Source organism: Babylonia areolata, chromosome 8, assembly GCF_041734735.1.
Source record: "Babylonia areolata isolate BAREFJ2019XMU chromosome 8, ASM4173473v1, whole genome shotgun sequence".
Classification (NCBI taxonomy): Eukaryota; Metazoa; Mollusca; class Gastropoda; order Neogastropoda; family Buccinidae; genus Babylonia; species Babylonia areolata.
This window is the reverse complement of record NC_134883.1, coordinates 16,556,239-16,582,746: the sequence shown is the minus strand read 5'-3', so window position 1 is coordinate 16,582,746 and position 26,508 is coordinate 16,556,239. Positions and strand designations below refer to the sequence as shown.

The window sequence follows — 26,508 nt, the reverse complement described above, 5'->3', positions numbered from 1 at the left end:
TTCCATGACAAAGTGGTATTCGTCTCCCACTCGATTCGTGTCACAAAGATGACACAATCTTGCTTCTTGTGGTATGTTCATGTGTCTCCCTTTCTCAATTGGTAGTTTGTGATTACTTGTTCTGAGTTTCAACATTGGGATGCTATAGCACAATGGCAAAATGTCTAGATAATCTTCAAAAGCTATTTGGCTTTTAAATAAACTGTAGTTATTGGCTTTTGTACTCAGAGTTACGAGTTTCTCAGTACCCATTTGTGTGTATCTTTAAGTCTTTGGGTCATGCGGTTGATACAGATTGTGGATAGTACCACACAAAAGACAGCCCATTTTCATCTAGAATTTGTTTGATTTTAAGTAACCAGTCATTTTTGTGTATTTGTAAATTAAAACATTCAGTTAATGTGTTCAGCATGGCGACAGGAGAATTTTTTACTAGTCAATGTGTATAGACAATTTGTGCCAGAATGTGATCATTCGGCAATATACATGCACCAACAGGGGGAAACGTCCCGTTTCACCATAGATGAAACAGTTTGGTGTGCTTTTCTTAAGCCGGAGTATGTATTTACAGTATTCCAAGTGTAATGATTCTGCAATGTCAACTGACGCAGTTATTATCCCAAACTTCACAACCGTAAGTTAATATTGGCATGACCAGTGAATTGAATAAGTCTAACTGGCAGGAAATAGGGAGCTGAAGTTGTCTGCTTTTTCTTAACAGTGCCATCATTGCCCGTCTTGCCTGATCTTTTAATTGTTTCACAGCCATGTTAAACTTACCATTGAAATTGAAAGTCAGTCCTTGGTATTTAAAGCAACTGAGTAACGTGTTCTAGAGTACTTCCATTAATTTTGAACGGGTACTGGTAATTTAGTTTCTTACCGCAGAATACCATTATTTTTGTTTTGGAGCAATTCACATTTATTTTCCAATCATTACAATATGCTTCTAGTTCGTTTAACGCCTTCTGAAGCTTAGCTTCTGAGTCAGCAAATATTACTGTGTCATCAGCATACAGAATTAGCAATAGTTTGAGGTATTCAGATACTTTTTCATCATGGCTTAGTCCCATATCGACAGGGAAGCAACCATTCCTGATAAGGTGGGTTTCCACATCATTCACATACAAAGCAAACAAAAAGGGGGATAGGTTTTCACCTTGGCGAACACCTTGGTATCCTGCAATGAGCCAGCGCGGTAAAAAGGGACATCACTCGAAGAGCGAACTCATCCTGACGACAACAAGCCAAAGTTCAGGGGCACAACATCACCATGTCGCCTGCAAAGTCTGCAAAATGGTTCTTGTTGGGCGGGCTTTTTCCCTTGTTGACTGTTGTCATCATTATCCGCACCTTCACTTTCCACGTGAGGAACGACCCTGTTAGAAAATGCAGCAGCTCGGATGCAGATTTTATTCCGCTGACGGAGACACGGCTGGAACGTTTCAGGCAAGCTCTGCGCTATCAAACCGTGTCCAGAGATTTTCATGATTACAACCGTGACGAACTGCAGCGACTGGGCCAGTTCATCGTGCACGGTGTGTTTTCTTTATTTGTGTTTGTGTATTTTTTCACCTTTCAATGATATTAGACTTGTCACAGTGTGTGTGTGTGTGTGTGTGTGTGTGTTAAAAGGGAATAATTATACAGAGAAATGATTTATTAGAACAGTGTAATCAACAGAACGTAGATATGCTTTGAAAAAAAGAAAGAAAAGTTGACTGACAAGAAAAAGGAAAAGATAACAATTTTTATGAAGATCGCAGAAACAGTGCAGCTAGACCTGGAACAGTGATTCAGCAATTTCAAATAGAAATAACCTGTTGGACATTATTCTTGTATTTAAGTTTAAAGTTTTTATGCAGAAAAATGTTAATTTTGCTGTTCAAAAACGTCTGAGTCCTAATGACTGTTTCCATAAATTGCAAGTGTGAAGGGGCTATTTTGCTTACAAAATTTATCTGCCATTCAGGAGCAGACTGATAGAGATGTGGTTTTAGGAAGGAGATTGAAGAGGCAGTGAGGCCTTGTAGTTCCAGGTGTCATTGTCTGTGCATGGGGGTGTCAGGAAGGAGATTCCAAGTTTGTGTTGGTTTGGATGGAGTTCACTGTTTGATTGTTTTGATAGGATAGTGGAGTTGACTGTTTTATTGGATAGAGTTGTCTGTTTGATTAAATGGTGGGGCTGGCAGATTGGATAGAGTTGACTGTTTGTTTGATTGAATAGTGGAGTTGACTGTGCCTTCAGCAGATTCCATGTTTATGTTTGTTTGATATGATGGAGGTGACTGTTTGATTGTATGGTGGGGTTGACTGATTGGATGGAGTTGACCGTGCCCCCCAACAGAGTTTCCTGCCGTGCACTCTTCGGCGCTGGTGACCCAGGAGTTTGTGGCCAACTACAGCCTGCTGTACACTGTGCAGGGGTCAGACAGGTCGCTGACCCCGTACCTGCTGGCCAGTCACCTGGACGTGGTACCTGCAGATGGCGCCCAGTGGGACGCCCCCCCCTTCTCCGCTGACCTCATTGACGACTTTATCTACGCCCGGGGCACCATTGACGACAAGCATGGTGTGATGGTGAGGGATGATGCTATGCATTTACATACATGTTACTAATGACACAGTTTGCTGTTAGATGAGGGATGTAATACTCTTTCAACTATTGTGTATTTGTGTGTGTGTGTGTATGTGTGTGTGTGTGTGGAGGGGTTGATGTTTGTGTGTGTTGTGTGTTTATGATGTGAGGATGGTGATTGTTTCTGCATGGTTAATCCTTTTTTTCTTTCTTGATGATTTTTCCTTCTCTTTTGTAACATGCAATTTGTGGAGCGCTGTGATTGATCAATTGTTATTTGAATCTTCTTGGTTATTGTTGTTTCTTTCTTGTTATAGGTAATTTATTAAAGCACTCTGAGCCTCTCTTTGAGGGAACAGCACTATAGAAGAGCACTTCATGATAATGATAATAATAATGATTGTTGTTATTATTACAAGCACAGCATGATAGTGAGGGCTGATGCTGTGCAGTTTCAGTTTGTTTCTCAGTTTGTCACTGCATTCTGATCAATCCATATACACTACTACACAACATCTGTTAGGCAGATGCCTGACCAGCATCATAACCCAACAGCTGTGCACTCACTTGTTGTCTTCGTTAAGGCCATACTTCCTTAGGATGGTGATGCACATGAAGAAATGAATGTCAGGCACTGATTCACACAGAGTATCCTAATAGCGCTTCGTTCAGAAAAAGATTGAACTGTTTGAGATTTTCATTTTTAGATGACTGGCTAACAAAGAAGGTTGTGTTTTGTGTAGGAAAAAGAATTAACTGTTTAACAAGATTTTCATTTTAAGATGACCGGCTTAAATGAAGAAGGTTGTTTCAGAGTGAGGTGCAGAGAAATTGGGAGAAGAGGTTATTGTTATCATTCATTCATTGCACTGGAATGACTGCTGGCTGCCCTCAGTTGGCTACCTTTCAACAGGAAGAAGAGATAGACAACATGGTCAGACAGTATCTGTGGTATTCTACTGCACAGATTGTACATACATATTGAGAACACAGTCTCCTCACACACACTTCACACATATACACATATATATTGATATGCAAATAAAATTTGCATATCTACATGCACTTACATACATATATAATGAATGCAATAAACTAACACACACTTGTGCATATACATACACATACATATGTCAATATAAGTATATGTACATATCTATCTATCTATCATATATGAATAAATAAATAGATGAATAAATAAATAGATATCTATCTTTAAAATAATATATATATATACATACACGTACATATATATATATATATATATATACATATATATATATACATATATATACATATATATATATACATATATATACATACCAATGAATCAGTCAATCAATCTATCTATCTACATGTGCACAAATATTGACATGCCCCCTCACATAAATGCATTTGAATGATTCATGTTGAAATGTTAGGGCCGTTTCTGTCCATCACCACTTCAGTCGCAGTGCTGATGTTACGTGGCAGGCCCAGATTTTCAGGACGCAAATGTTTCCCACAATGCACTGCTTTCCTTTGGTTCCTGACAGCTTGTCATCTATAGTTCACATTTGATGTTTTCAGTTTTACACACACACAGACATATATGTGCACATGATCACACACACACTCACACGCCCTCACACACACACACACACACACACACACACACACACACACATGTATATATGTGTATAAAAATTTTGTAGGCTCTCATGACCTGATCAGTGCACTGGGTTTATGTGCAGACATCTGTGTCCATTTCAGATGTTATTTTAGAAAGTGTATGTGGTGTAGCTGTTATGGATCGGTCTGCATGCTTTGACACCACATTGAAACACACTGGAAATAAAACTGTCCCATGAATTACTTGTCTTAAAAAGTTATAAATGGAAATTGGAATTTCATGTTATGCATTTGTAGTTAAAATTTCAGCTGCCACTACCTATGGAATGATGATGATGACTATAACAGTGATGATGATGATGATGATAATAGTGATGATAGTAATGAACATGATAACAATGATGATAATGATGATGACCCTGCAGATTGGTGATGATGATGGTAATGATGAAGATAATGATTATAAGGATGACCATGCCAGAGGCAGAGTGGTGGTGATAATGATGACAATAACGATGATGATGATGACCGTACTGAAGGCAGAGTGGTGATGATGATGATGATGATGATAACAATGGTGATGATGATGATGATGACCGTACTGAAGGCAGGGTGGTGGTGATGATGACAATAATAATGATGATGATAATGATGACAATGCTAAAGGCAGAGTGGTGGTGATGATGATGAAAATAATGATGATGATGATGACTATGCTAAAGGCGGAGTGGTGGTGATGATGATGATAATGATGATGATGATGATAATAATGATGACCATGCTAAAGGCAGAGTGGTGGTGATGATGACAATAATAATGATGATGATAATGATGATGATGATAATGATTACCATGCTAAAGGCAGAGTGGTGGTGATGATGACAATAATAATGATGATGATAATGATGATGATGATAATGATTACCATGCTAAAGGCAGAGTGGTGGTGATGATGACAGTAATAATGATGATGATAATCATGATCATACTGAAGGCAGAGTGGTGGTGATAATGATGATGATAACGATGATGATGATGACCATACTATAGGCAGAGTGGTGGTGATGATGATGATAACGATGATGATGATATTGATGACTGTACTGAAAGCAGAGTTGTGTGATGATGATGATGACAATGATGATGATAATGATGATGATTGTTATGTTTTGGTTATACTAATGCATGTTTTCTTTTATATCTGACTCTTCTAGTGCATGTTCATTCACCCTTCAGTTTTCTCCAATCAACGCATACATATGCAAACGCAACATAGACAAAAATAAGTCGTCAAACCATTATCAGGTCACAACTACTATATTAAATATACCTAAAAATAAAACCAATTCATATCAGCAATATTAATTCACACAATCACCGGAACAATATCAAGTTTACACAATCAGCTGAACAATATCAAGTTTACACAATCAGTTGAACAATATCAAGTTCACACAATCACCTGAACAATATCAAGTTTACACAATCACCTGAACAGTATCACTTTCTTCTGTTGTCCAATTTTTCATCACCATGGAGACATTTCCTTGTACATAAAAAAAACACGCATATGCAAATTAGTCAGAAGGGAGAGCACTGCTGATCCCGCGGCGCTTTTCAAATCATCTCCCCATGTCCAGGGACCCACTGCAATTCACATGGACCTTCACGCTCTATGCCCGTACGCAGCACGCAAACCCACGCCTGTACTTTGATGCTGGAAAAACATACCTTTTTTTTTTAAAGTCTCAATTTCAGACACTGTTTTCACCATTTTCGTTACTGTCCAGTAGCTAGTGACATCATGTCTCACTGAAACACTTTATCCATTATTTTGCTTTCACTTCAACAGGAAGATTAGTTCCTTTTCCACAACTCCTTGTATGGCTTAAAGCATTATTTCTTTAATTAAATAATACTTTAATTCGATCCAAAAATCTTTCATAAATTAATTCCCAATTCAAAACTTTTATTCATGCCTCTCTCTGGCACGGCACATTATTTTTTTCTCTCTTTTCTCCATTTTTCCCACAAAATTCTCTTCATTATTCCAGTTTTTGTTTAAAACTGTTTACAAAAAGAATTGCTAATGTCCACCTATTGTCCTGTCACACAAGTCATAAACATAAATACCTGTCTCTCCTGCAGTCTGGTGGTGACAACAAGACTCAACCTGAGACAACACAACTCTCTGGTTAACACACACACACACACACACACACACACACACACACATATATATATATATATATATATATATATATATATATATATCAAAACAGCTCTTCAGAAAAAAAACAACTAAACAATTAACAAGTACAAACCTGCTATTATGCAGCAGCCCAAATTTTGGAGTCGCTCTTCAGAGAGCTCAACTAGACAGCACTCTTTCCTCTCTGGATATCTGCAGCGGACTGACTTCCAAAAATTCTCAACCGGCCAACTCAGAAATGCAACTCAGCAACAGGTAAAAAATCAGGAACCACTGCGTTCACCTTCCCCTGGTGCACACGCAAACTTGTGCCCATGCTTAAACTGCACCGGACAAGAAAACTAAAAACGGTGACAAGGCACAACTGCCTTTGTCACAATGATGATAATGATGACCATGCTAAAAGCATAGTGGTGGTGATGATAATGACATTAATGATGATGACAATAATGATGACCATACCAAAGGCAGAGTGGTGGTGATGAAAATAACAATAGTGAAGATAATGATGACCGTACTGAAGGCAGAATGGTGATGATGAAGATAACAATGATGAAGATAGTGATGACCGTACTATAGCCAGGGTAGTGGTGATGAAGATAATGATGACCATGCAAGGGCAGAGTGGTGGTGTGATGAAGATGATAATGATGATGACAATAATAATGACCGTACAAAGGCATAATAGTGGTGATGGTGATGGCGATAATGATAACGATGACCATACTGAAGGCAGTGTTGTGTGGTGCGTGCAGGGCATACTGGAGGCCCTGGAGTTCCTGTTGTCCAATGGATTCCAGCCACGCCGCTCTTTCTACATCGCCTTTGGTCACGATGAGGAGGTAGGTCATGATGAGGGGTTATGATGGGGAGGTAGGTCATAATGAGGGGTCATGATGGGGAGGTAGGTCATAATGAGGGGTTATGATGAGGAGGTAGGTCAGAATGAGGGGTCATGATGAGGAGGTAGGTCAGAATGAGGGGTCATGATGATGAGGTAGGTCATAATGAGGGGTTATGATGAGGAGGTAGGTCATAACGAGGGGTCATGATGAGGAGGTAGGTCAGAATGAGGGGTCATGATGAGGAGGTAGGTCATGATGAGAGGTCACGATGAGGGATCATGATGAGGAGGTAGGTAATAATGAGGGGTCATGATGAGGAGGTAGGTCATGATGAGGAGGTAGGTCATGATGAGAGGTCACGATGAGGGGTTATGATGAGGCAGGTCATGATGAGGAGGCAGGCCATGATGAGGAGGTAGGTCATGATGAGGGGTCATGACGAGGAGGTAGGTCATAATGAGGGGTCATGATAAGGAGGTGATGAGGAGGTAGGTCATAATGAGGGGTCATGATGAGGAGGCAGGTCATGATGAGGAGGTAGGTCATAATGAGGGGTCACGATGAGGAGGTAGGTCATAATGAGGGGTCATGATGAGGTGGGTCATGATGAGAGTTCACAATGAGGTGGAGGTAGGTCATAATGAGGGGTCGTGATGAGGAGGTGATGAGGAGGCAGGTCATAATGAGGGATCATGATGAGGAGGCAGGCCATGATGAGGAGGTAGGTCATGATGAGGGGTCACGATGAGGAGGTAGATCATAATGAGGGGTCATGATGAGATGGGTCATGATGAGGGTTCACAATGAGGTGGAGGTAGGTCATAATGAGGGGTCATGATGAGGAGGTTGGTCATGATGAGTGATGAGAAGGTAGGTCATGACGAGGGGTCATGAGGAGGAGGCAGGTCATGATGAGGGGTCATGATGAGGAGGCAGGTCATGACGAGGGGTCATGATGAGGAGGTAGGTCATGATGAGGGGTCATGATGAGGAGGATAGGGACCCCCACCCTGTGGTCACAATGAAAAGTTAAGGGCCCCCTCACCCATCCTACCAGCTGTCATGAGCTGGTTTTCTGTGCTGTCCTGCTTGTATGATGTGTGTCAACATGACACGTGGTGCATGTATACACGCCACTTGCATTGCATGTCAACATGCCACAGTGCAGACTGACTGACATACTGTGTGTGCTCCAGAATGTGGAATGATGAAACAGTGTGCTGTCTGTCGGTGTGTCCGTATGGTGGGTCAGGAATGGTGCTGATGTATGGTGGCGTGTCCAGTGTTGATGTATGGCTGTGTGGTGAGGTGTGTCAGTTGTTGATGTATGGCTGGGTGTGTCTGGTGCTTATGTATGGCTGGGTGTGTCAGGTGTTGATGTACGGCTGGGTGTGTCAGGTTTTGATGTATGGTTCGGTGGTGGGTTGTATCAGGTGTTGATGTATGGCTGGGTGGTGGGGTGTGTCAGGTGTTGATGTATGGCTGGGTGTGTCAGGTGTTGATGTATGGCTGGGTGGTGGGGTGTGTCAGGTGTTGATGTATGGCTGGGTGGTGGGGTGTGTCAGTTGTTGATGTATGGCTGGGTGTGTCAGGTGTCAATATATGGCTGGGTGTGTCAGGTGTTGATGTATGGTTCGGTGGTGGGGTGTGTCAGGTGTTGACGTATGACTGGGTAGTGGGGTGTGTCAGGTGTTGATGTATGGCTGGGTGGTGGGGTGTGTCAGGTGTTGATGTATGGCTGGGTGTGTCAGGTGTTGATGTATGACTGGGTGTGTCAGGTGTTGATGTATGACTGGGTGGTGGGGTGTGTCCGGTGTTGATGTATGGCTGGGTGTGTCAGGTGTTGATGTATGGTGGGTGTGTCAGGTGTTGATGAAAGGCTGGGTGTGTCAGGTGTTGATGTATGGCTGGGTGTGTCAGGTGTTGATGTATGGCTGGGTGGTGGGGTGTGTCAGGTGTTGATGTATGGCTGGGTGTGTCAGGTGTTGATGTATGGCTGGGTGGTGGGGTGTGTCAGGTGTTGATGTATGGCTGGGTGTGTCAGGTGTTGATGTATGGTGGGTGTGTCAGGTGTTGATGAAAGGCTGGGTGTGTCAGGTGTCGGGGATCGAAGGAGCGCAGAGCATAGCGGCCACACTGAAGGCTCGTGGAGTGGACAGACTGCACTTTGTGTCGGACGAAGGGTTGACCATCGTCAACAACATGATTCCTGGCATCAGCAAGCCTGTGGCCATGTATGTGTGTGTGAGCGGGGGGCTAGTGGGGAGTGATGATCATTGTGATTATGTTGATATGATATGTGGCCTTGGCAAAGACCAGTGTGTTCATCATGAAGATCAATGTGAAAATCATTGAGGTCATTGTGAAGATGATTGTGAATTGTGATCAGGGTAAAGATCATTGTAATCATTGCGAAGATCATTATGAAGGTCCTTGTGAAGATCATGGTGATCATGGTCCTTTCTCACAACACTGTTCACACTGAGGACAAAGAGGATCCTGTGTAAGAAGAAATAACTTCGTGTCTTTTAGCATTTCTGCCAGGCTAGAGTCAGTTAGAGATTTGGCTCCCTGTGTTTTATCACGAGTTCAGTTTAAATTGTCAGTGTTTACATCAGTCAAGGTCTGAGTTGTCTGAGCTTTACCAGTATCTTTCAGAATATCCTGATCCAAATTGGGGTATTTCAGAAACCCTTTGGAAGTGCAATATTTGAGTTTTCTCCCATGGTATATGTATGAGGTCATGCACAAAAGAGACTTCTCAAATGCGAACTGATTTCATTGTGCTGGTTGTTTGTGGGGCCGGTTGCACAACAAGCAGTCAGATAACACAGCCTAACTGCCAGCAGAATAGTTAACTGACAGGTAATTAGCTGTCAGCTAAAACACGCCACTTGGTCTGAAAGTCATTTGTTTTGTGTGGTGTGTGTTGGGCAGCATTGGAACGGCAGAGAAAGGTCAAGCAGTGCTGAGGTTAAAGGTGGAAGGTCAGACGGGTCACTCCTCCATGCCCACCGCTGAAAATACCATCAGCATTCTGGCTGAGGCTGTGCACAGGTGAGAGAGAGTGTATGCGTGCATGTGTGCGTGTGTGCGTGCATGCGTGCGTGTTTATTTGTATGTTTGTGCATCTGTGTAAGTGTGCTTTGAGTGTGTGTGTGTGTGTGTCTCTTGTGGTGTGCGTGTGTCTGGGAATGTGTGTGAGTGGGGGTGTATATATATGTGCACATTTATTTGTATGTTTGTGCATCTCTGTAAGTGCGTTGTTTGTGTGTGTGTGCGTGTGCCCAAGCATGTATGTCTTCAAGGTGCATTTGTGTGTGTGTTTCTGTGAATTTTGGCCACAATGTTAATAAGCAGTGCAGTTCTTGAGTGTTTTATGGACACACACACACACACACACACAGACACACACACACACACACACACACACACACACACTCACTCTCTCTCTCTCTCTCTCTCTCTCTCACTCACTCATATCTGTGTTGGTGTCCATTTCAGGCTGCACACCAACCGTCACCCCAGCATGTTTGGCTATGGTCCTGAGCGAGCCATGTTGGAGCATCTTGCTCCTGAGGTCAGAGTCCATCTGTCTGTCTGTCCTTCTGTCTGTCTGTCTGTTGGCACTTTGTCACACACGTAGGGTCTGAGTTCCGTAACCTGTACAAGCAGGACACCAAACAAAGGGAAACTGAATCAGTTGGTGATGCACATGTGTCAGTGAGTGTAGCAGCAGCAGAGAATGGTTTCAATAGGTGTAATTGTTGCAGTGTGTTTTCGATCAACAATTCAAACTCAAAAGTTGGCTTTTCAGTGATGTATTGTTTTTATGTGTGTATTTCTGAAGGTAAGGTCAACGAACTGTTGTGCATCTTGTGTGTGTGTGTGTGTGTGTGTGTGTGCAGATGCAGTTCGGTCACAGACTGGTGATGAGCAACATGTGGCTGTTCAGTCCTCTGGTCAGCTGGTCAGTATTCAGTGTGTTCACTGGTAGCTCACCTCTTGTTGCATCATACCATGCTACATGGACAGTGATTGTTTGTGTGATTATGTTCCGTGATCTGTGGTTAAGCCAATACATCTTTCTATGTGTTTATGTGTGGTTATGTTCCGTGATCTGTGGTTAACCCCTTCACTGCTAGTACGTTTTGCTATGGCGTATGCTGAGAAAATTTTCAGAAAAACAAGAAAAACACGCCAATGATTTTAATTTGCTTATATTTCAAAAAGTACTGAAGATAAGTGCATAAAAGTATATATCAAATGAAAGAAAAATGAACCAAGATTTTGTTTTTGATACTCACATGTTCAAATAATGAGTCAATCTAACAGAAAAATTCCATAAAATGCATTAATAAAAAAAATTGGGACTGTCATTCCACCATGTAGGTGCTACAATATCAACCAGGTTCTCAATCTGTCTTTCTTGTGACTGTTGTGATCAACCACACACACTGTCAAGGCTGAGCAACAGTGTCCAGGTGCATAAGACACCAAAACAGTCCACACAAAGAATGAAAAGGGTGTACTCACCCAGGATCTATCGCCAGTAAAAACCCAGTGTGTGGTACTTGCAGAAACAGTCTTCAAGACACAGCGCTGGTTTGCTGGGGCAGTCTGGGCAGTAGAACCCCACATCCTTTCTTTGTCCTTTCTTCCAGCAGACTCTGCACCTCCTTTGTGGCCAGGCCTTCTGTGGGGTAGGTGGGATGAAGTGTCGTCCACACAAGACAAACAGCGTGGTCATCTTTAGCAGTGTCTTGGTCACCAAAAATCATGGCACTAATTACATCCTTCTGAAGTCCAGGAGTGTACTGTTGTTGCCTGCTTTTTTGTAGAGGATGTGTGCATTCAGCATGGCAATTTGTAGAAAATGCACACACAGCTATTTGTACCACTTCAGGGTTTTCCTTGTGACATTGTAGGGATGCAGTTGTTGGTCATGATGGTCCATGGCACCCATGTTTTTGTTGTAATCCAGAATTGCTGGAGGCTTGTTTACTGCCCTTTGGTCTTGCTGCTGCTGGTCTTCAGCTGTAGGTTTGTGGCAAGTTGTCAACTCCAGATGATCCAGGATGAACATCATGATCATCACCATGCTGCATACCTGAAACACATTGCATAAAAGACTAAGTTTGTTGGGTTTTGGGTTTGGTTTTTGGTTTTTACATATAAAAAGATCATGAAATGGTACCATTTTATTTCTGATTGTTTTCAGAAGCATTGTTTTCAGAAGCTGAAATACAAACACACACATACCTACCCCACCCCCCACCCCAAACCCCCAAAACACACACACACTGAAACTGGTTCATGGTATGCCACACCCCCTTCATTCTCTCTTTCTCATACAAAACAAAATGACAACACACACACACACACACACACACACACACACACACACACTTCTACAAGTGTTGCATTTACAAAGTAATTTAGGCATACAGTTCTGTATATCATTCTCTGATTTCAGTTTTATAAACATCATCTCCCCCCCCCCCTCTCTCTCTCTCACTCACACACACACCACACACACACAACAACAACAACAATAACAACAACAACAACAAACCAATACACACTCAGGAACGAACACACAGAAAGCTGCAGGCGAGCGACACACGCTGTCATCAACAATGAGCCAGCCAGCAAGCCACGCCCCCCTGGGCTGTGATGGTCACAGTACCCACGTGACTGACTGACTCTCACTCACATACACTGATCAGTGACTGACGAAGCCACTTACCACAGCTAACACATTCAAAACACACACAATGCAGTCATATTCATTGTTACAACAAACAGAAAGCAAACAATAAACTGACAAACCTCGAAAACACCCACCTGCATCTTGAATCAGCTGAGCTTGTCTGTCTTCAGTTTCGTCAATAACTCCACCTCCCACCCCCCTGCACTGTCAAAATCAGCGTCTTCGGCATCAACTTCACGCAGTTCTGTCTCATTCAGTCCACAATCTTCATCTCTACTGTTTGCATCACGAAAGAATTCTTTCAATACAAGTGCAAGTGTTGGGGTTTGTCTGCGTTCAGCCATGGCTTTGCAAACACAACTTGAGCTTCGTACAAACTTGCAAAACTTTCGCCATAAATATGACAATCCAATGAATAATTTTAGCTTATGGAACTCAGGAGATAAAGAGCTATCAGGGGAGCTAATTTAATGGTTAGCAGACTGTATTTTCTATAATGCGGGACTCGAAACATAGAACGTTGTAACATGACGTACGGCGCACGTCAATACAGCATTGCTGAGCGACATTTCATGACGTACGCCGTACGTCAACAGCGCAGTCAAGAGGTTAAGCCAATACATCTTTCTATGTGTTTATGTGTGGTTATGTTCCGTGATCTGTGGTTAGGCCAATACATCTTTCTATGTGTTTATGTGTGGTTATGTTCCGTGATCTGTGGTTAAGCCAATACATCTTTCTCTGAGTTTATGTGTGGTTATGTTCCATGATCTGTGGTTAGGCCAATACATCTTTCTATGTGTTTATGTGTGGTTATGTTCTGTGATCTGTGGACAAGGCAATACATCTTTCTCTGAGTTTATTTGTAGTTATGTACTGTGATCTGTGGACAAGGCAATACATCTTTCTCTGTGATTATGTGTTGTTTGTGTCACTGTGCGGTGTGTGTATCACTGTGTGCTGTGTGTGTCACTGTACAGTGTGTGTATCAGTATGTAGTGTGCGTATCAGTGTGTGGTGTGCATATTGATGTGTGGTGTATGCATTTATGTGTGGTGTGTATCAATGTGTGGTGTGTGTATCAGTGTGAGAGGTGTGGGGTGTGGCCTGTATGCATAGTGTATCAGTGACAGGTATAAGGTGTGGCCTGTATGCATAGTGTATCAGTGTGAGAGGTGTGTGGTGTGGCTTGTATGCATAGTGTATCAGTGACAGTTGTGGGGTGTGGCCTGTATGCATAGTGTATCAGTGTGAGAGGTGTGTGGTGTGGCCTGTATGCATAGTGTGTCAGTGACAGAGTTGTGGGGTGGCCTGTATGCATAGTGTATCAGTGTGACAGGTATAGGGTGTGGCCTGTATGCATAGTGTATCAGTGTGAGAGGTGTGTGGTGTGGCCTGTATGCATAGTGTGTCAGCGACAGAGTTGTGGGGTGTGGCCTGTAAGCATAGTGTATCAGTGTGACAGGTATAGGGTGTGGCCTGTATGCATAGTGTATCAGTATGACAGGTATAGGGTGTGGCCTGTATGCATAGTATATCAGTGACAGAGGTGTGAGGTGTGGCCTGTATGCACAGTGTATCAGTGACAGAGGTATGGGGTGTGGCCTGTATGCATAGTGTATCAGTGTGAGAGGTATGGGGTGTGGCCTGTATTCATAGTGTATCAGTGTGAGAGGTATAGGGTGTGGCCTGTATTCATAGTGTATCAGTGTGAGAGGTATAGGGTGTGGCCTGTAAGCATAGTGTATCAGTGTGAGAGGTATAGGGTGTGGCCTGTATTCATAGTGTATATCAGTGTGAGAGGTGTGGGGTGTGGCAGGTTGCTGTCTCAGAAACCAGCCTCCAACGCCCAAGTACGCACAGTGACATCTGTCACCAAGTTCAATGCTGGTGTCAAGGTATGCCCCACTGTGTGTCCTTTGTATTCCCCTCTGTGTGTCACATGTACTTCCCTCTGTGTGTCACATGTATTCCTCACTGTGTGTCACATGTTTTCCCCTCTGTGTCACATGTATTCCCCACTGTGTATCCTTTGTATTTCCCTCTGTGTGTCACATGTATTCCCCTCTATGTGTCACATGTATTCCCCACTGTGTGTCCTATGTATTCCCCTCTGTGTGTCACATGTATTCCCCACTGTGTGCCACATGTATTCCCCTCTATGTGTCACATGCGTTCCCCTCTGTGTGTCATATGTATTCCCCTCTATGTGTCACATGCGTTCCCCACTGTGTGTCACATGTATTTCCCAGTGTGCCACATGTATTCCCCTCTGTGTGTCACATGTATTCCCCTCTGTGTGTCATATGTATTCCCCTCTATGTGTCACATGCGTTCCCCACTGTGTGTCACATGTATTTCCCAGTGTGCCACATGTATTCCCCTCTGTGTGTCACATGTATTCCCCTCTATGTGTCACATGTATTCCCCTCTGTGTGTTCTGTGGGGTAAGAATCAGGCCAGTTAACCCATGACCTTCTGGAAACTCTGTGCTGGAAATGACCTCTTTTCTACCATTCTCTTTATTTCTGGCTTTTTTTTCACATTCTTTGTGTTGTGTCCTGTGTCTCCTGCCTTGCTGGTCCATTCATCTGGAGAACCTGGAATGTTTTGCGTCTTTTTCAGGACTTGATAGCTGGATGTGTTGACCAGGTAATGTTTTTTATTGTGTGGTGTGTGTTTCAGGACTTGATAGTAGGGTGTGTTGACCAGGTAATGTTCTTGTTGTGGTGTGTGTGTTTCAGGACTTGATAGTTGGGTGTGTTGACCAGGTAATGTTCTTGTTGTGGTGTGTGTGTTTCAGGACTTGATAGTTGGGTGTGTTGACCAGGTAATGTTTTTATTGTGTGGTGTGTGTTTCAGGACTTGATAGTTGGGTGTGTTGACCAGGTAATGTTTTTGTTGTGTGGTGTGTGTTTCAGGACAACGTAATTCCCTCTGTGGCTGAGGCCATCATCAATCATCGCATCCACCCCGCTCAGTCTGTGCAGGAGGTTGGGCTGCTCTCTACTCTGGTCTTATCTTTTCTTTATCTACTTCATTCTCTCCTCTTCTCCTTTCTTTTGTCTTCCTCTCTCTCTTCTTCTCTTCCTCTCTTCTTCTCTTCTTCCCTCCTTTCCATTCTCTTGCTTCTTTCTTCTGTCTCTTCTCTCTTTCCTCCTCTCTTCCTTCTTCTGCTTTTTCTTCACTTCTCTTTTATCCTTCTCCTTGTCTTCTTTTCTCCCCTCTCTCTCTCTTCTTCACTGCTCCTCTTTCTTCTGCTCTCTCTCCTTTTCTTTCTCTTCTCTTCTTCACTGCTCCTCTTTCTTCTGCTCTCTCTCCTTTTCTTTCTCTTCTCTTCTTCACTGCTCCTCTTCTCTCTCTTCTTCACTGCTCCTCGTTCTTCTCCTCTCTCTCTCTCTCTTCTTCATTGCTCCTCCTTCTTCTCCTCTCTCTTCTTCATTGCTCCTCCTTCTTCTCCTCTCTCTTCTTCATTGCTCCTCATTCTTCTCCTCTCTCTTCTTCACTGCTCCTCATTCTTCTCCTCTCTCTTCTTCACTGCTCCTCCTTCTTCTCCTTCATTGCTCCTCATTCTTCTCCTCTCTCTTCTTCACTGCTCCTCATTCTTCTCCTCTCTCTTCTTCACTGCTCCTCATTCTTCTCCTCTCTCTTCTTCACTGCTCCTCCTTCTTCTCCTCTCTCTTCTTCACTGCTCCTTGTTCTTCTTCTCTCTCTTCTTCACTGCTCCTCTTTCTTCTCCTCTCTCTCCTTTATTGCTCCTCTTTCTTCTGCTCTCTCTCCTCTTCTCCCCTCTCTCCTCTTCTCTTCCCATCCTTTTAGAACTGTCTCTTCCCTGTCTCTTCTTGTCTTTCATGTCTTCTTTCTCTGCTCCTCTTTCTTCTACTCTCTCTTCTCCTCTCTTCTCTTTTGTCTCTTCTCATCTGCTTTCTTTTTCTTCTCCTGTCTCTTCTCCTCTCCTCTCTCTTCTTCTCTTTCTTCTCGTCTCTCTCCTCATTCTTCTGTCTTCTTCCTCTTCTATTTTGTCTTGTCCTCTCTCTTCTCTCTGAGGAGGTGTGAAGGGTTTGACTCTCATTCTGTGTCCAGGAAACAGTCAGATGTTTGTTGCAAGTGAGAGGACGCATTTTCAGTGGTGTTGGTTTTCTGAAGTTGTCATCTGTGAAGGAATGACAAGCCCAGATTATAATATGTCTGTGTAAAGAAAAAAAAAAAGCAAAAAAAAAAGCAAGCCTTTACAAACAAGGATAAAAATTGTGCATTAATTATAAGTAACTGTTTTGCTTTTATTTAGCTATATTTTAATTCATTTACTAATTCTTTAATTCATTCTGTTTCAGTTCATGTTAATGTTTTGCACAAACCTAGGGAGACTTTCAATGTCTTACAAGTGTGATGGGTTTATGTGGAGTCTGGCTTCTGCCTTATATATATATATATATATATATATATATATATATATATATATATATATATATATATTCAGCTGATATCACAGATTGATGTAAGCTTCCAGTTGGGCCAACAGCAAAGTGAGAGCTGTATGATCAGTGGTTTCTCCACTGCAATGGGAAGTCATTAACATCTTAGTCTTTTGTGAAGGACTGTGACTCTCAAACTAGGAGGCAAAGTTGCACTGGCTCTTAGTGCTGCAGCCTTGGGGGCTAGTTGGCCTTTGGGAACCATCCCAACACCGACTGTCCTAAAACCCTCTTGGCCGAGAGAGTGGGGATGTACTTGGGCAAGACACTCTCCACTAAAATCAAATGCAAGCCCAGATAGACAGGACAGCAGATGCCTCCTCTGCTGTTCCGGTTGTCACAACTGGACACAACTATCGTACATTTTTTAAGCAGATGTGGTGTAGAGTATATGGATCAGTGCTGACACTGATACCCCCTTGAAAACAGAGCCTGACAGAAAGCAGGTTCATGACTGGCTTGGTGTGCCGTGCAGGTGATTGACTATGACCGCTACATCATTGGCGATGACCGGGTGAAGATCGAGTTGAAGGGTTCCATCGAACCTCACCCCCAGGCTCCACACGGCGACCACGACTTTGGCTACCAGGTTGTCAAGAACAGCATTCGCCAGGTGTTCACCGACGCTGTGGTCGTTCCAGGTGAGAGGGACTGGGGTGACAGTCTGTGTCGCTGTACTGATCAGGTCTTGACTGGTCTCTGTCATTGTATTGTCATTATACCGATGAGGACATAACTGGTCCGTGTCATTGTCACTGTACTGATGAGGACAGCTGGTGTGTGTCATTGTCGCTGTACTGATGAGGACATAACTGGTCTCTGTCATTGTCATTGTACTGATGAGGACATAACATAACTGGTCTGTGTCATTGTCGCTGTACTGATGAGGACATAACTGGTCTGTGTTATTGTCGCTGTATTTATGCGAACATAACTGGTCTGTGTCATTGTCGCTGTACTGATGAGGACATAACTGGTCTGTATCATTGTCACTGTACTGATGAGGACATAACTGGTCTGTGTCATTGTCACTGTACTGATAAGAACATAACTGGTCTGTGTCATTGTCACTGAACTTAGAGGACATAACATAACTGGTCTGTGTCATTGTCGCTGTACTGATGAGAACATAACATAACTGGTCTGTGTCATTGTCGCTGTACTGATGAGAACATAACTGGTCTGTGTCATTGTCGCTGTACTGATGAGAACATGACATAACTGGTCTGTGTCATTGTCGCTGTACTGATGAGAACATAACTGGTCTGTGTCATTGTTGCTGTACTGATGAGGACATAACATAACTGGTCTGTGACATTGTCGCTGTACTGATGAGAACATAACTGATCTGTGTCATTGTCGCTGTACTGATGAGGACATAACTGGTCTGTGTCATTGTCGCTGTACTGATGAGGACATAACTGGTCTGTGTCAACATTGTCGATGTATTGATCAGGACATGACTGGTCTGTGTTGTTATGCTGGTCAGGACATAACTGGTCTGCGTTGTCATTGTTGTTATACTGGTCAGGACATAACTGGTCTGTGTTGTTATACTGGTCAGGACATAACTGGTCTGCGTTGTCATTGTCGTTATACTGGTGAGGACATAACTGGTCTGCGTTGTCATCGTTGTTATACTGATCAGGACATAGTTTGTGTTTGTCATCATTACACTGATTAGGACAAAACTGGAGTCATCGTCATTATACTGATTAGCTCTTGACCGTCATCATTGTCATTATACTGATCAAGACGTAACTGGTCTGTGTGGCTGGCGTCATTTACTGATCAGGATGTAACTGGTTTGTGTCATCATTGACATTATATTTATTAGGACATAACTGGTCTGTTATTGTCATTATACTGATTAGGACATAACTGGTCTGTGTTGTCATTGTCTTTGTACTGATGAGGACATAATTTGTCTTTGTTATCATTGTCATTATATTGATTATGATGATACAACTAGTCTGTGTCTTCATTGCCGTTATGTTGATCAGGATAGAACTGGTCTGAGCCTACTTCTTGTTTTTGACATCACTCTTTGTATTTATAGGATATGTGTAAAGGATGAACGTATGTAATGTTTCAGTGCCCCCAGGGGGCACACGAAATAAACTCCAGGCCTTGCCTTGCCTTGCCTTGTCATTGTCGCTGTACTGAACAGGATATGACTGGTGTGTGTCGTCATTGTCGTTTCACTGATTTGGACATAACTGGTCTGTGTTCTTGAAGCTATACTGATTTGTACATAACTGGTATGTGTTATTGTTGTTCCACTGATTAGGGACATAATTGGTCTGGGTGCTGACGGGTAACGCGGACATGTCCTAACCTGTGTTTCAATGTGTAGTGTGTCAGTGTGTGGTATTTGACAAGTGTGTTGGCTGGCAACACAGACATGCATCATTGCCTGTGCTTCAGTGACAGGTGTGTTAGTGGGCAACACAGACATGTGTTACTACATGTGCTTCAGTGTGTGGTGTGTCAGTGACAGGTGTGTCGATGTGTGTTGTGTGACAGGTATGTTGGTGGGCAACACAGACATATTACATATGCTTCATTGTATGGTGTGTCAGTGACAGGTGTGTCAGTGTCTGACAGGTGTGTGTTAGTGGTTAACACAGGCATGTGTCACTATGTAGTGCTTCAATGTGTGGTGTGTCAGTGATGGGTGTCTCAATGTGTATTGTGTGACAGGTGTGTTGGTGGTCAACACAAACACGTGTCACTACCTGTGCTTCAGTGTGTGGTGTGTCATTGACAGGTGTGTCATTGTGTGACAGGTGTGTTAGTGGGCAACAGACACTCGTCACTACCTGTGCTTCAGTGTGTGGTGTGTCAGTGACAGGTGTGTCAATGTGTGTTGTGTGATAGGTGTGTTGGTGGTCAACACAGACACGTGTCACTACCTGTGCTTCAGTGTATGGTGTGTCAGTGACAGGTGTATCACTGTATGACAGGTGTGTTGGTGGGCAACACAGAAACATGTCACTACCTGTACTTCAGTGTATGGTGTGTTAGTGACTGCTGTGTCAGTTTATGTTGTGTGATAGGTGTGTTGGTGGGCAACAGACACACTCCACTACCTGTGCTTCAGTATGTGGTGTGTCAGTGACAGGTGTGTTGGTAGGCAACACAGGCATGCGTCACTACTTGTGCTTCAGTGTGTGGTGTGTCAGTGACAGCTATGTCAGTTTATGTTGTGTGACAGGTGTGTTGGTGGGCAACACAGACACGCGTCACTACCTATGCTTCACGCACAACGTGTATCGCTTCAGCCCCACCTTCATGTTCCCTGACGACATCCCCCGTTTCCATGGCGTCAACGAACGCATCTCCAAGAAAAACTATGAGCAGGTCATCAACTTCTACCACCACCTGATCCTGAACGCCGACGACCCTCAGTTACCTCCCTTGCACCAGCACAGCGATGAATTGTAGACGTGGTTTGGAGACAGCAGTGGAAGGGGGCATAACCATTTTGCGAAGAACCATGCAGATTGGGTGTATTTTGGTGTGTTTTTTTTCCTGCTTTCAGCAATACTCTCCTTCTATGGTGTTCCTTTTGTTTGTTGAGGAAGGTTTTTTTCTTTGTCTGAATTGCCTGCGCTTTAGTCGTTAGGATACACACTTTATTTTCATTTTCAGCATTACATTGAATTTTCAGCATTATTGCGCTTGTTAGAATATTTGTTGTTGTTTTTTTTTCAGCATTATTGTACTTTCATTATTATAATGTTTAATTTACATATTTGTTTAATTTTCATCATTATTGTGCTTATATTCCTAGGACGTTATTTAATTTTCAGCATTCTTATTTTTATTAGAATGTTCATTTCATGTTCAGCATTGTTGTGCTTATTATTAGGATGTTAATTTTTGGCATTATTGTGTTTGTATTATTAAAATATATTCAGTTCTTTTTTGCATGTTTGTTTCATTTTCATTATTTTGCTTACATAATTAGAATATTTGTTTTATCATCATTTTCAGCATTATTGCCATTTTTCAACATTGGTGTGCTAATATTATTAGAATATATGTGTTATTTCATATTCTCAGCATTATTGTGCTGATATGATTAGAATATGTGCATTATTTTCATATTCAGCATTATTGTGCTTATATTATCAGAGCATATGTGTTATTTTCATTCTCAGCATTATTTGGCTCATTGGAATATATGTGTTATTATATGGCTTATATTATTAGAACATGTGTGTTATTTTCATTCTCAGCTCTACTGTGATTATTAGAACTGAAACATCTAATAACAGCTGAGGGAAATATACTTTTGTTGTTTTTTTTCAACCCCCAAGGGAAAATACAGCATCCTTCCAGGTGAAAGTAACAAAGAAATGGGCATATCGAGAATGGCTACTTGAGAAAGAGCTATTAGAATAATCTTTTTATCATTAGTGTGCTTATTTTATTAGCATATATGTGTTATTTTCAGTTTCAGCATTACTGTGTTTATACATATATATGTAAGAAAATTTTTGCCATTCTTTGTTGAACTAAATGGACACATTGTTAAAGAACACGAGAGAAAGCAAAAGTGACATGACACACAATATGTGGGCATGATCTGGGCATTAAGGAAATACGGTTGGGCAGCAGAAATGTTCACATGACACTTAATATCTTACCTTATAAGATTAATATATGTGTGTGTGTGTTGCAGTTGACTGAAGCAGGCAATAAAGATGGTAAAATACAAGAATAAAAACAAAAACAGTCTTCATGTCTTAAAAACCTGTAAATTTCCAAGTAGCAGTAGTCTTCAGTTTAAGGGTCTTTGCACTTTGAGTAATATTACATGAAAAAAAATGAAAAAAAGAACGTAAGCAAAATGGGAGAAGCTAACATCAAACAATGATATCAAATGTCCTACTGGACTGCATAGCAAACCTTCTGCAAAAACATATAACATCTTGAAATTGTCAAAAATACATTCAAGTGTACTTTTCAAGATGCTTGGTAAAAACGATTTTAGACTGACCTTTGAATATTACATGTTCAGTAGAAGTGCTCCACATATGCATTGAACATCTTTGCTTAACTTAGTCATAAAAGCATTCAGCTTCATCCTGTTAGATAATGTGTGAATCTGCCTTTTAATCTGATTAAGTTACTCTGTGTATTCGATTTCATTGATAGTTTCCAGTTTAGGAAAATTAATTATATTTTCACTTAAAACTTTCCTGTTTTGCTGGTTTTCCTCCTGACTTTGCTTAACGATGCTTGTGCTAGTAATCAGTAGCCTTCTTGTACAGATAGAGGCACGTGAAATTCTGTGGTTCCCCGTTTGCTTTTGGCACCTTGTCCTGCAGCCCATTCATTTTTGAGTAGACCAAGGTGTGAAGAAACCCAGCAGAAAGTAATATGTGTTCCTTTCAAACTCAAAAGATGTATAATGTGATTGATTTCCGTTACAACTGGACTTGTTCTTAGAATTGTATGAGTTTTAAGCATATAAATCAGATTTGATATCAGCACAAAATAAGACTTGTAGAGCGCAAACTGGAGGATCAAGAATGCAACTTACAGCCATAAGTACAGCAATAAGTTCAGCTGTGAATATTGATTGATTTTTTTTTGATTTTTTTTTTACCAATCTGGTATGATCTTTTAGTTTTAAGTTCTTGTATGATGAAAGCTGAACCTACTTGGCCATTGTGCAGGAGCAAGCTTTCTGTGTAAATCTGTAAATCAATAAGGTATCTTTTCTGATAGGGGTAATCAGACATCCGTTGCCATAATAATTATTCAGATTGTTTTTTTGACTCACTTGTGTAAACAAAGTGAGTCTATGTTTTAACCCGGTGTTCGGTTGTCTGTGTGTGTGTGTGTGTGTCTGTGTGTCCGTGGTAAACTTTAACATTGACATTTTCTCTGCAAATACTTTGTCAGTTGACACCAAATTTAGCATAAAATAGGCAAAATTCAGATCTTTCCAGTCTTCTTGTTTAAAACAATATTGCACCTCTGGGATGGGCACACACACACACAAAAAAAAAGCCTAATTATATGCAAACTGCATTTACTGTTATATTTATGTTTTTTGTATTCTCTAAACTTGGCACTTTGACCTCTTATTCTGACACAACAACAAGAGGAGTCATTATTATCATTTTTTGTTCAAACAGGAACTTCTTTTGCTAAGCATGGAATTTTTATTTATTTTGCAAACGTTTTTGGTGCAGATAGTAAAGAAGGGAAATTACTCTGTAATTAATGGTAGGGGACTTAATTTATCACAAGTTAGTCTTGAAGGCCTTGCCTCTCTTGTTCTTCATGTCCTGGGGGTTTTAATATTGACAGCTTTCACCCCTGATGTGGTCTTTTGTGATTGTCTTGGGTTTAATGTGTAACCAGCAAAGATGAAATGACAACTGTCAGCAGCCAGAGACTGTCCCGGTGTTCTTTTCTTTTCTGTAAACCGTGTCCGATCTGGGGCCGTTCTTCAGTAAAGGGGAGTAATGCCTTCAGCCAGAGGTTGTGGTCATGGTGGTTCTCTCCCCTGGTCTGTGCAGTCGGTAGCCAGGGACAGGCAGCAGTGTGGGTGTGTATGCCTGTTGCTATGTACATGATGTGTATAATGTACATCTGTGTTGGTATGCCTGTTGTTGTAGATATAATGTTGTGTACTATGTACAACTATGTATGTATGTCTGTTGCTTTGCATCTGATTTTGTGTGTATTGTGTGCAGTGATGTTTAGGTTTTTTGGTTTTGTTTTGTTTTTCGACAGAATGGTCCATGTCAGAGGGATGTCCTATTTTTTCATGCATGAATAATGTTAACAGATGTAACTAATCTAATTTTCTGTTTCAGGCTGTTAAAAAAATTGATTTTGAAATTATTTTTTCCATGTTCTTGAAGATCAATACTTTCAGTTTGTCAGCCTTGACATAGGCCCTTGTGGTCAGTTTGGCTATAAACAACAGAAGTATGTAGCAGACATGGGGGAACTGGGCTTTTTTACATTGTTTTGACTGACCATTTAACATTATTTTGGGTTCTGGAGAATTGGTTTTAAGAAATAGTGGGAATCCAGACCTGAATATGCCTACATTGGGAGAGTGTATACGTTGGGTAGGGTTGTAACATACATCGTCATCCATGTCTGACTTGTTTGGTATATAGGTTGGGTAAGGTTGTAACATATGTCGTCATCCATGTCTGTCTTGTTTGGTGTATAGGTTGGGTAGGGTTGTAACATACCTTGTCGTCCATGTCCGACTTGTTTGGTGTATAGTTTGGGTAGGGTTGTAACATGTCGTCATCCATGTCCGACTTGTTTGGTGTATAGTTTGGGTAGGGTTGTAACATATGTCGTCATCCATGTCCGACTTGTTTGGTGTATAGTTTGGGTAGGGTTGTAACATATGTCGTCATCCATGTCCGACTTGTTTGGTGTATAGCTTGGGTAGGGTTGTAACATATGTCGTCATCCATGTCTGTCTTGTTTGGTGTATAGGTTGGGTAGGGTTGTAACATACCTTGTCATCCATGTCCGACTTGTTTGGTGTATAGCTTGGGTAGGGTTGTAACATATGTCGTCATCCATGTCTGACTTGTTTGGTGTATGGGTAGGGTTGTAACATACCTTGTCGTCCATGTCCGACTTGTTTGGTGTATAGTTTGGGTAGGGTTGTAACATACCTTGTCATCCATGTCCGACTTGTTTGGTGTATAGGTTGGGTAAGGTTGTAACATACGTCGTCGTCCATGTCCGACTTGTTTGGTGTATAGGTTGGGTAAGGTTGTAACATACGTTGTTGTCCATGTCGGACTTGTTTGGTGTATAGGTTGGGTAAGGTTTTAACATACGTTGTTGTCCATGTCGGACTTGTTTGGTGTATAGGTTGGAACATACGTCGTCGTCCATGTCGGACTTGTTTGGTGTATAGGTTGGGTAAGGTTGTAACATACGTCGTCGTCCACGTCGGACTTGTTTAGGTTGGAACATACGTCGTCGTCCACGTCGGACTTGTTTGGTGTATAGGTTGGGTAAGGTTGTAACATACATCGTCATCCATGTCTGACTTGTTTGGGTCAGGGACGGTGACTGCAATGAAGGGACTGTGCCCTAGAGAGGAAAGTGTGTTGATTTTCACACTGAGTATTGCATACACTGCTGTGGTACAGACTGTCACTGGACTGATGACGTCTTGCTCTTTTTCTGGTGCACATTGTTTGTAAATTGTACTTGTCTGACCTAAAATGTGGAAACATTCCATTTCAGTGTCTGTTCTCCCCCTTTTTGATGACTTGATATGAGCTTGATTGTTAAATGTTCATGTGTGATGCAAAGCTGTTTTTATGTAAAAAGCGGTTTTAAGAACTGGCATGTAATCAGACCTTAATGGCCCTTGCATTCAGCTGGGCTTTTTGTGTAACCCTGCCGGGGGGGGGGGAATAGGAACAGAGGATGGGGGAGAAAGTATGCTCCTCCTCTGGACATCCTAACATCCCCCCAAAGACCCCCTTCTAATAGTGCCCCCACCCCCCTCCTAACACTACCCCCTGTCCTAACAATACCACCTTTTAAGACCCTGCACTCTTCACGCTACTCCTCATTAACACATGCTTTAACACCACTTTAACCCCTTTAACCCCACCCCACACCCCACACCACTCCCCCCTTTACTCCAAACACCACCCCCTTAGGGAAGAGAAAGGAAGAGGGTGGCTTGCTGGTTTTGTGTGCCTGAATTTATATTATCATTATTATTATTATTTTTTAATGGGGGATAGAGGAACCTATTTTCCTTCTCTCCTCCTGCTCCTTCTCTCCACCCTCCTTCCTTTCTCTTCCTTCTCACCTTCCTCTCCCTTCTCTCTGCCCTCCCTCCCTCCTTCCTTGACTCTACATCCATCCAACCTTCCTTTTATTCGTTTTTGGACTCTTGAACTTGAGTATCTCCCTCTACACAGGTAAAGGGCACTGGCAGGTCTGTATACATGTTGACCTGGGAGGTTTTTTTTTCTTCCCCCTTAACCCACCGGGCGCTACCCGGATTTGAACCCAGGCACACCAGGACACTCAGATTAAGAGTCCCA

The 26,508-nt window shown here is 42.1% G+C and overlaps 1 protein-coding gene across 2 annotated transcripts; it reads left to right on the top strand.

Moving 5' to 3' along the window:
• The first annotated feature begins 1,099 nt into the window (after nucleotides 1-1,099).
• Nucleotides 1,100-25,026, top strand: LOC143284578 (N-fatty-acyl-amino acid synthase/hydrolase PM20D1.2-like). Of its 2 annotated transcripts, none has more exons than XM_076591394.1 (11): nucleotides 1,100-1,538; nucleotides 2,348-2,580; nucleotides 7,157-7,243; nucleotides 9,344-9,480; nucleotides 10,184-10,303; nucleotides 10,751-10,826; nucleotides 11,155-11,216; nucleotides 14,779-14,857; nucleotides 15,881-15,952; nucleotides 17,910-18,075; nucleotides 20,652-25,026. In XM_076591394.1, the coding sequence occupies exons 1-11, from the start codon at nucleotides 1,274-1,276 to the stop codon at nucleotides 20,879-20,881; spliced, it is 1,527 nt and encodes a 508-aa protein (XP_076447509.1). In that variant the 5' UTR covers nucleotides 1,100-1,273; the 3' UTR covers nucleotides 20,882-25,026. The 2 variants fall into 2 exon arrangements, with proteins under 2 accessions (XP_076447509.1, XP_076447510.1); XM_076591395.1 differs by having other exon boundaries at nucleotides 1,343-1,538; nucleotides 2,425-2,580.
• Nucleotides 25,027-26,508: the final 1,482 nt, after the last annotated feature.

Bases quoted from the DNA above. Each gene is read 5' to 3' on its own strand.
- LOC143284578 (XM_076591394.1), top strand. From the start codon at position 1,274: ATGTCGCCTGCAAAGTCTGCAAAATGGTTCTTGTTGGGCGGGCTTTTT. The intron at 1,539-2,347 runs GTGTGTTTTCTT...GCCCCCCAACAG, and splicing joins GGGCCAGTTCATCGTGCACG to AGTTTCCTGCCGTGCACTCT. The intron at 7,244-9,343 runs GTAGGTCATGAT...TGGGTGTGTCAG, and splicing joins CCTTTGGTCACGATGAGGAG to GTGTCGGGGATCGAAGGAGC.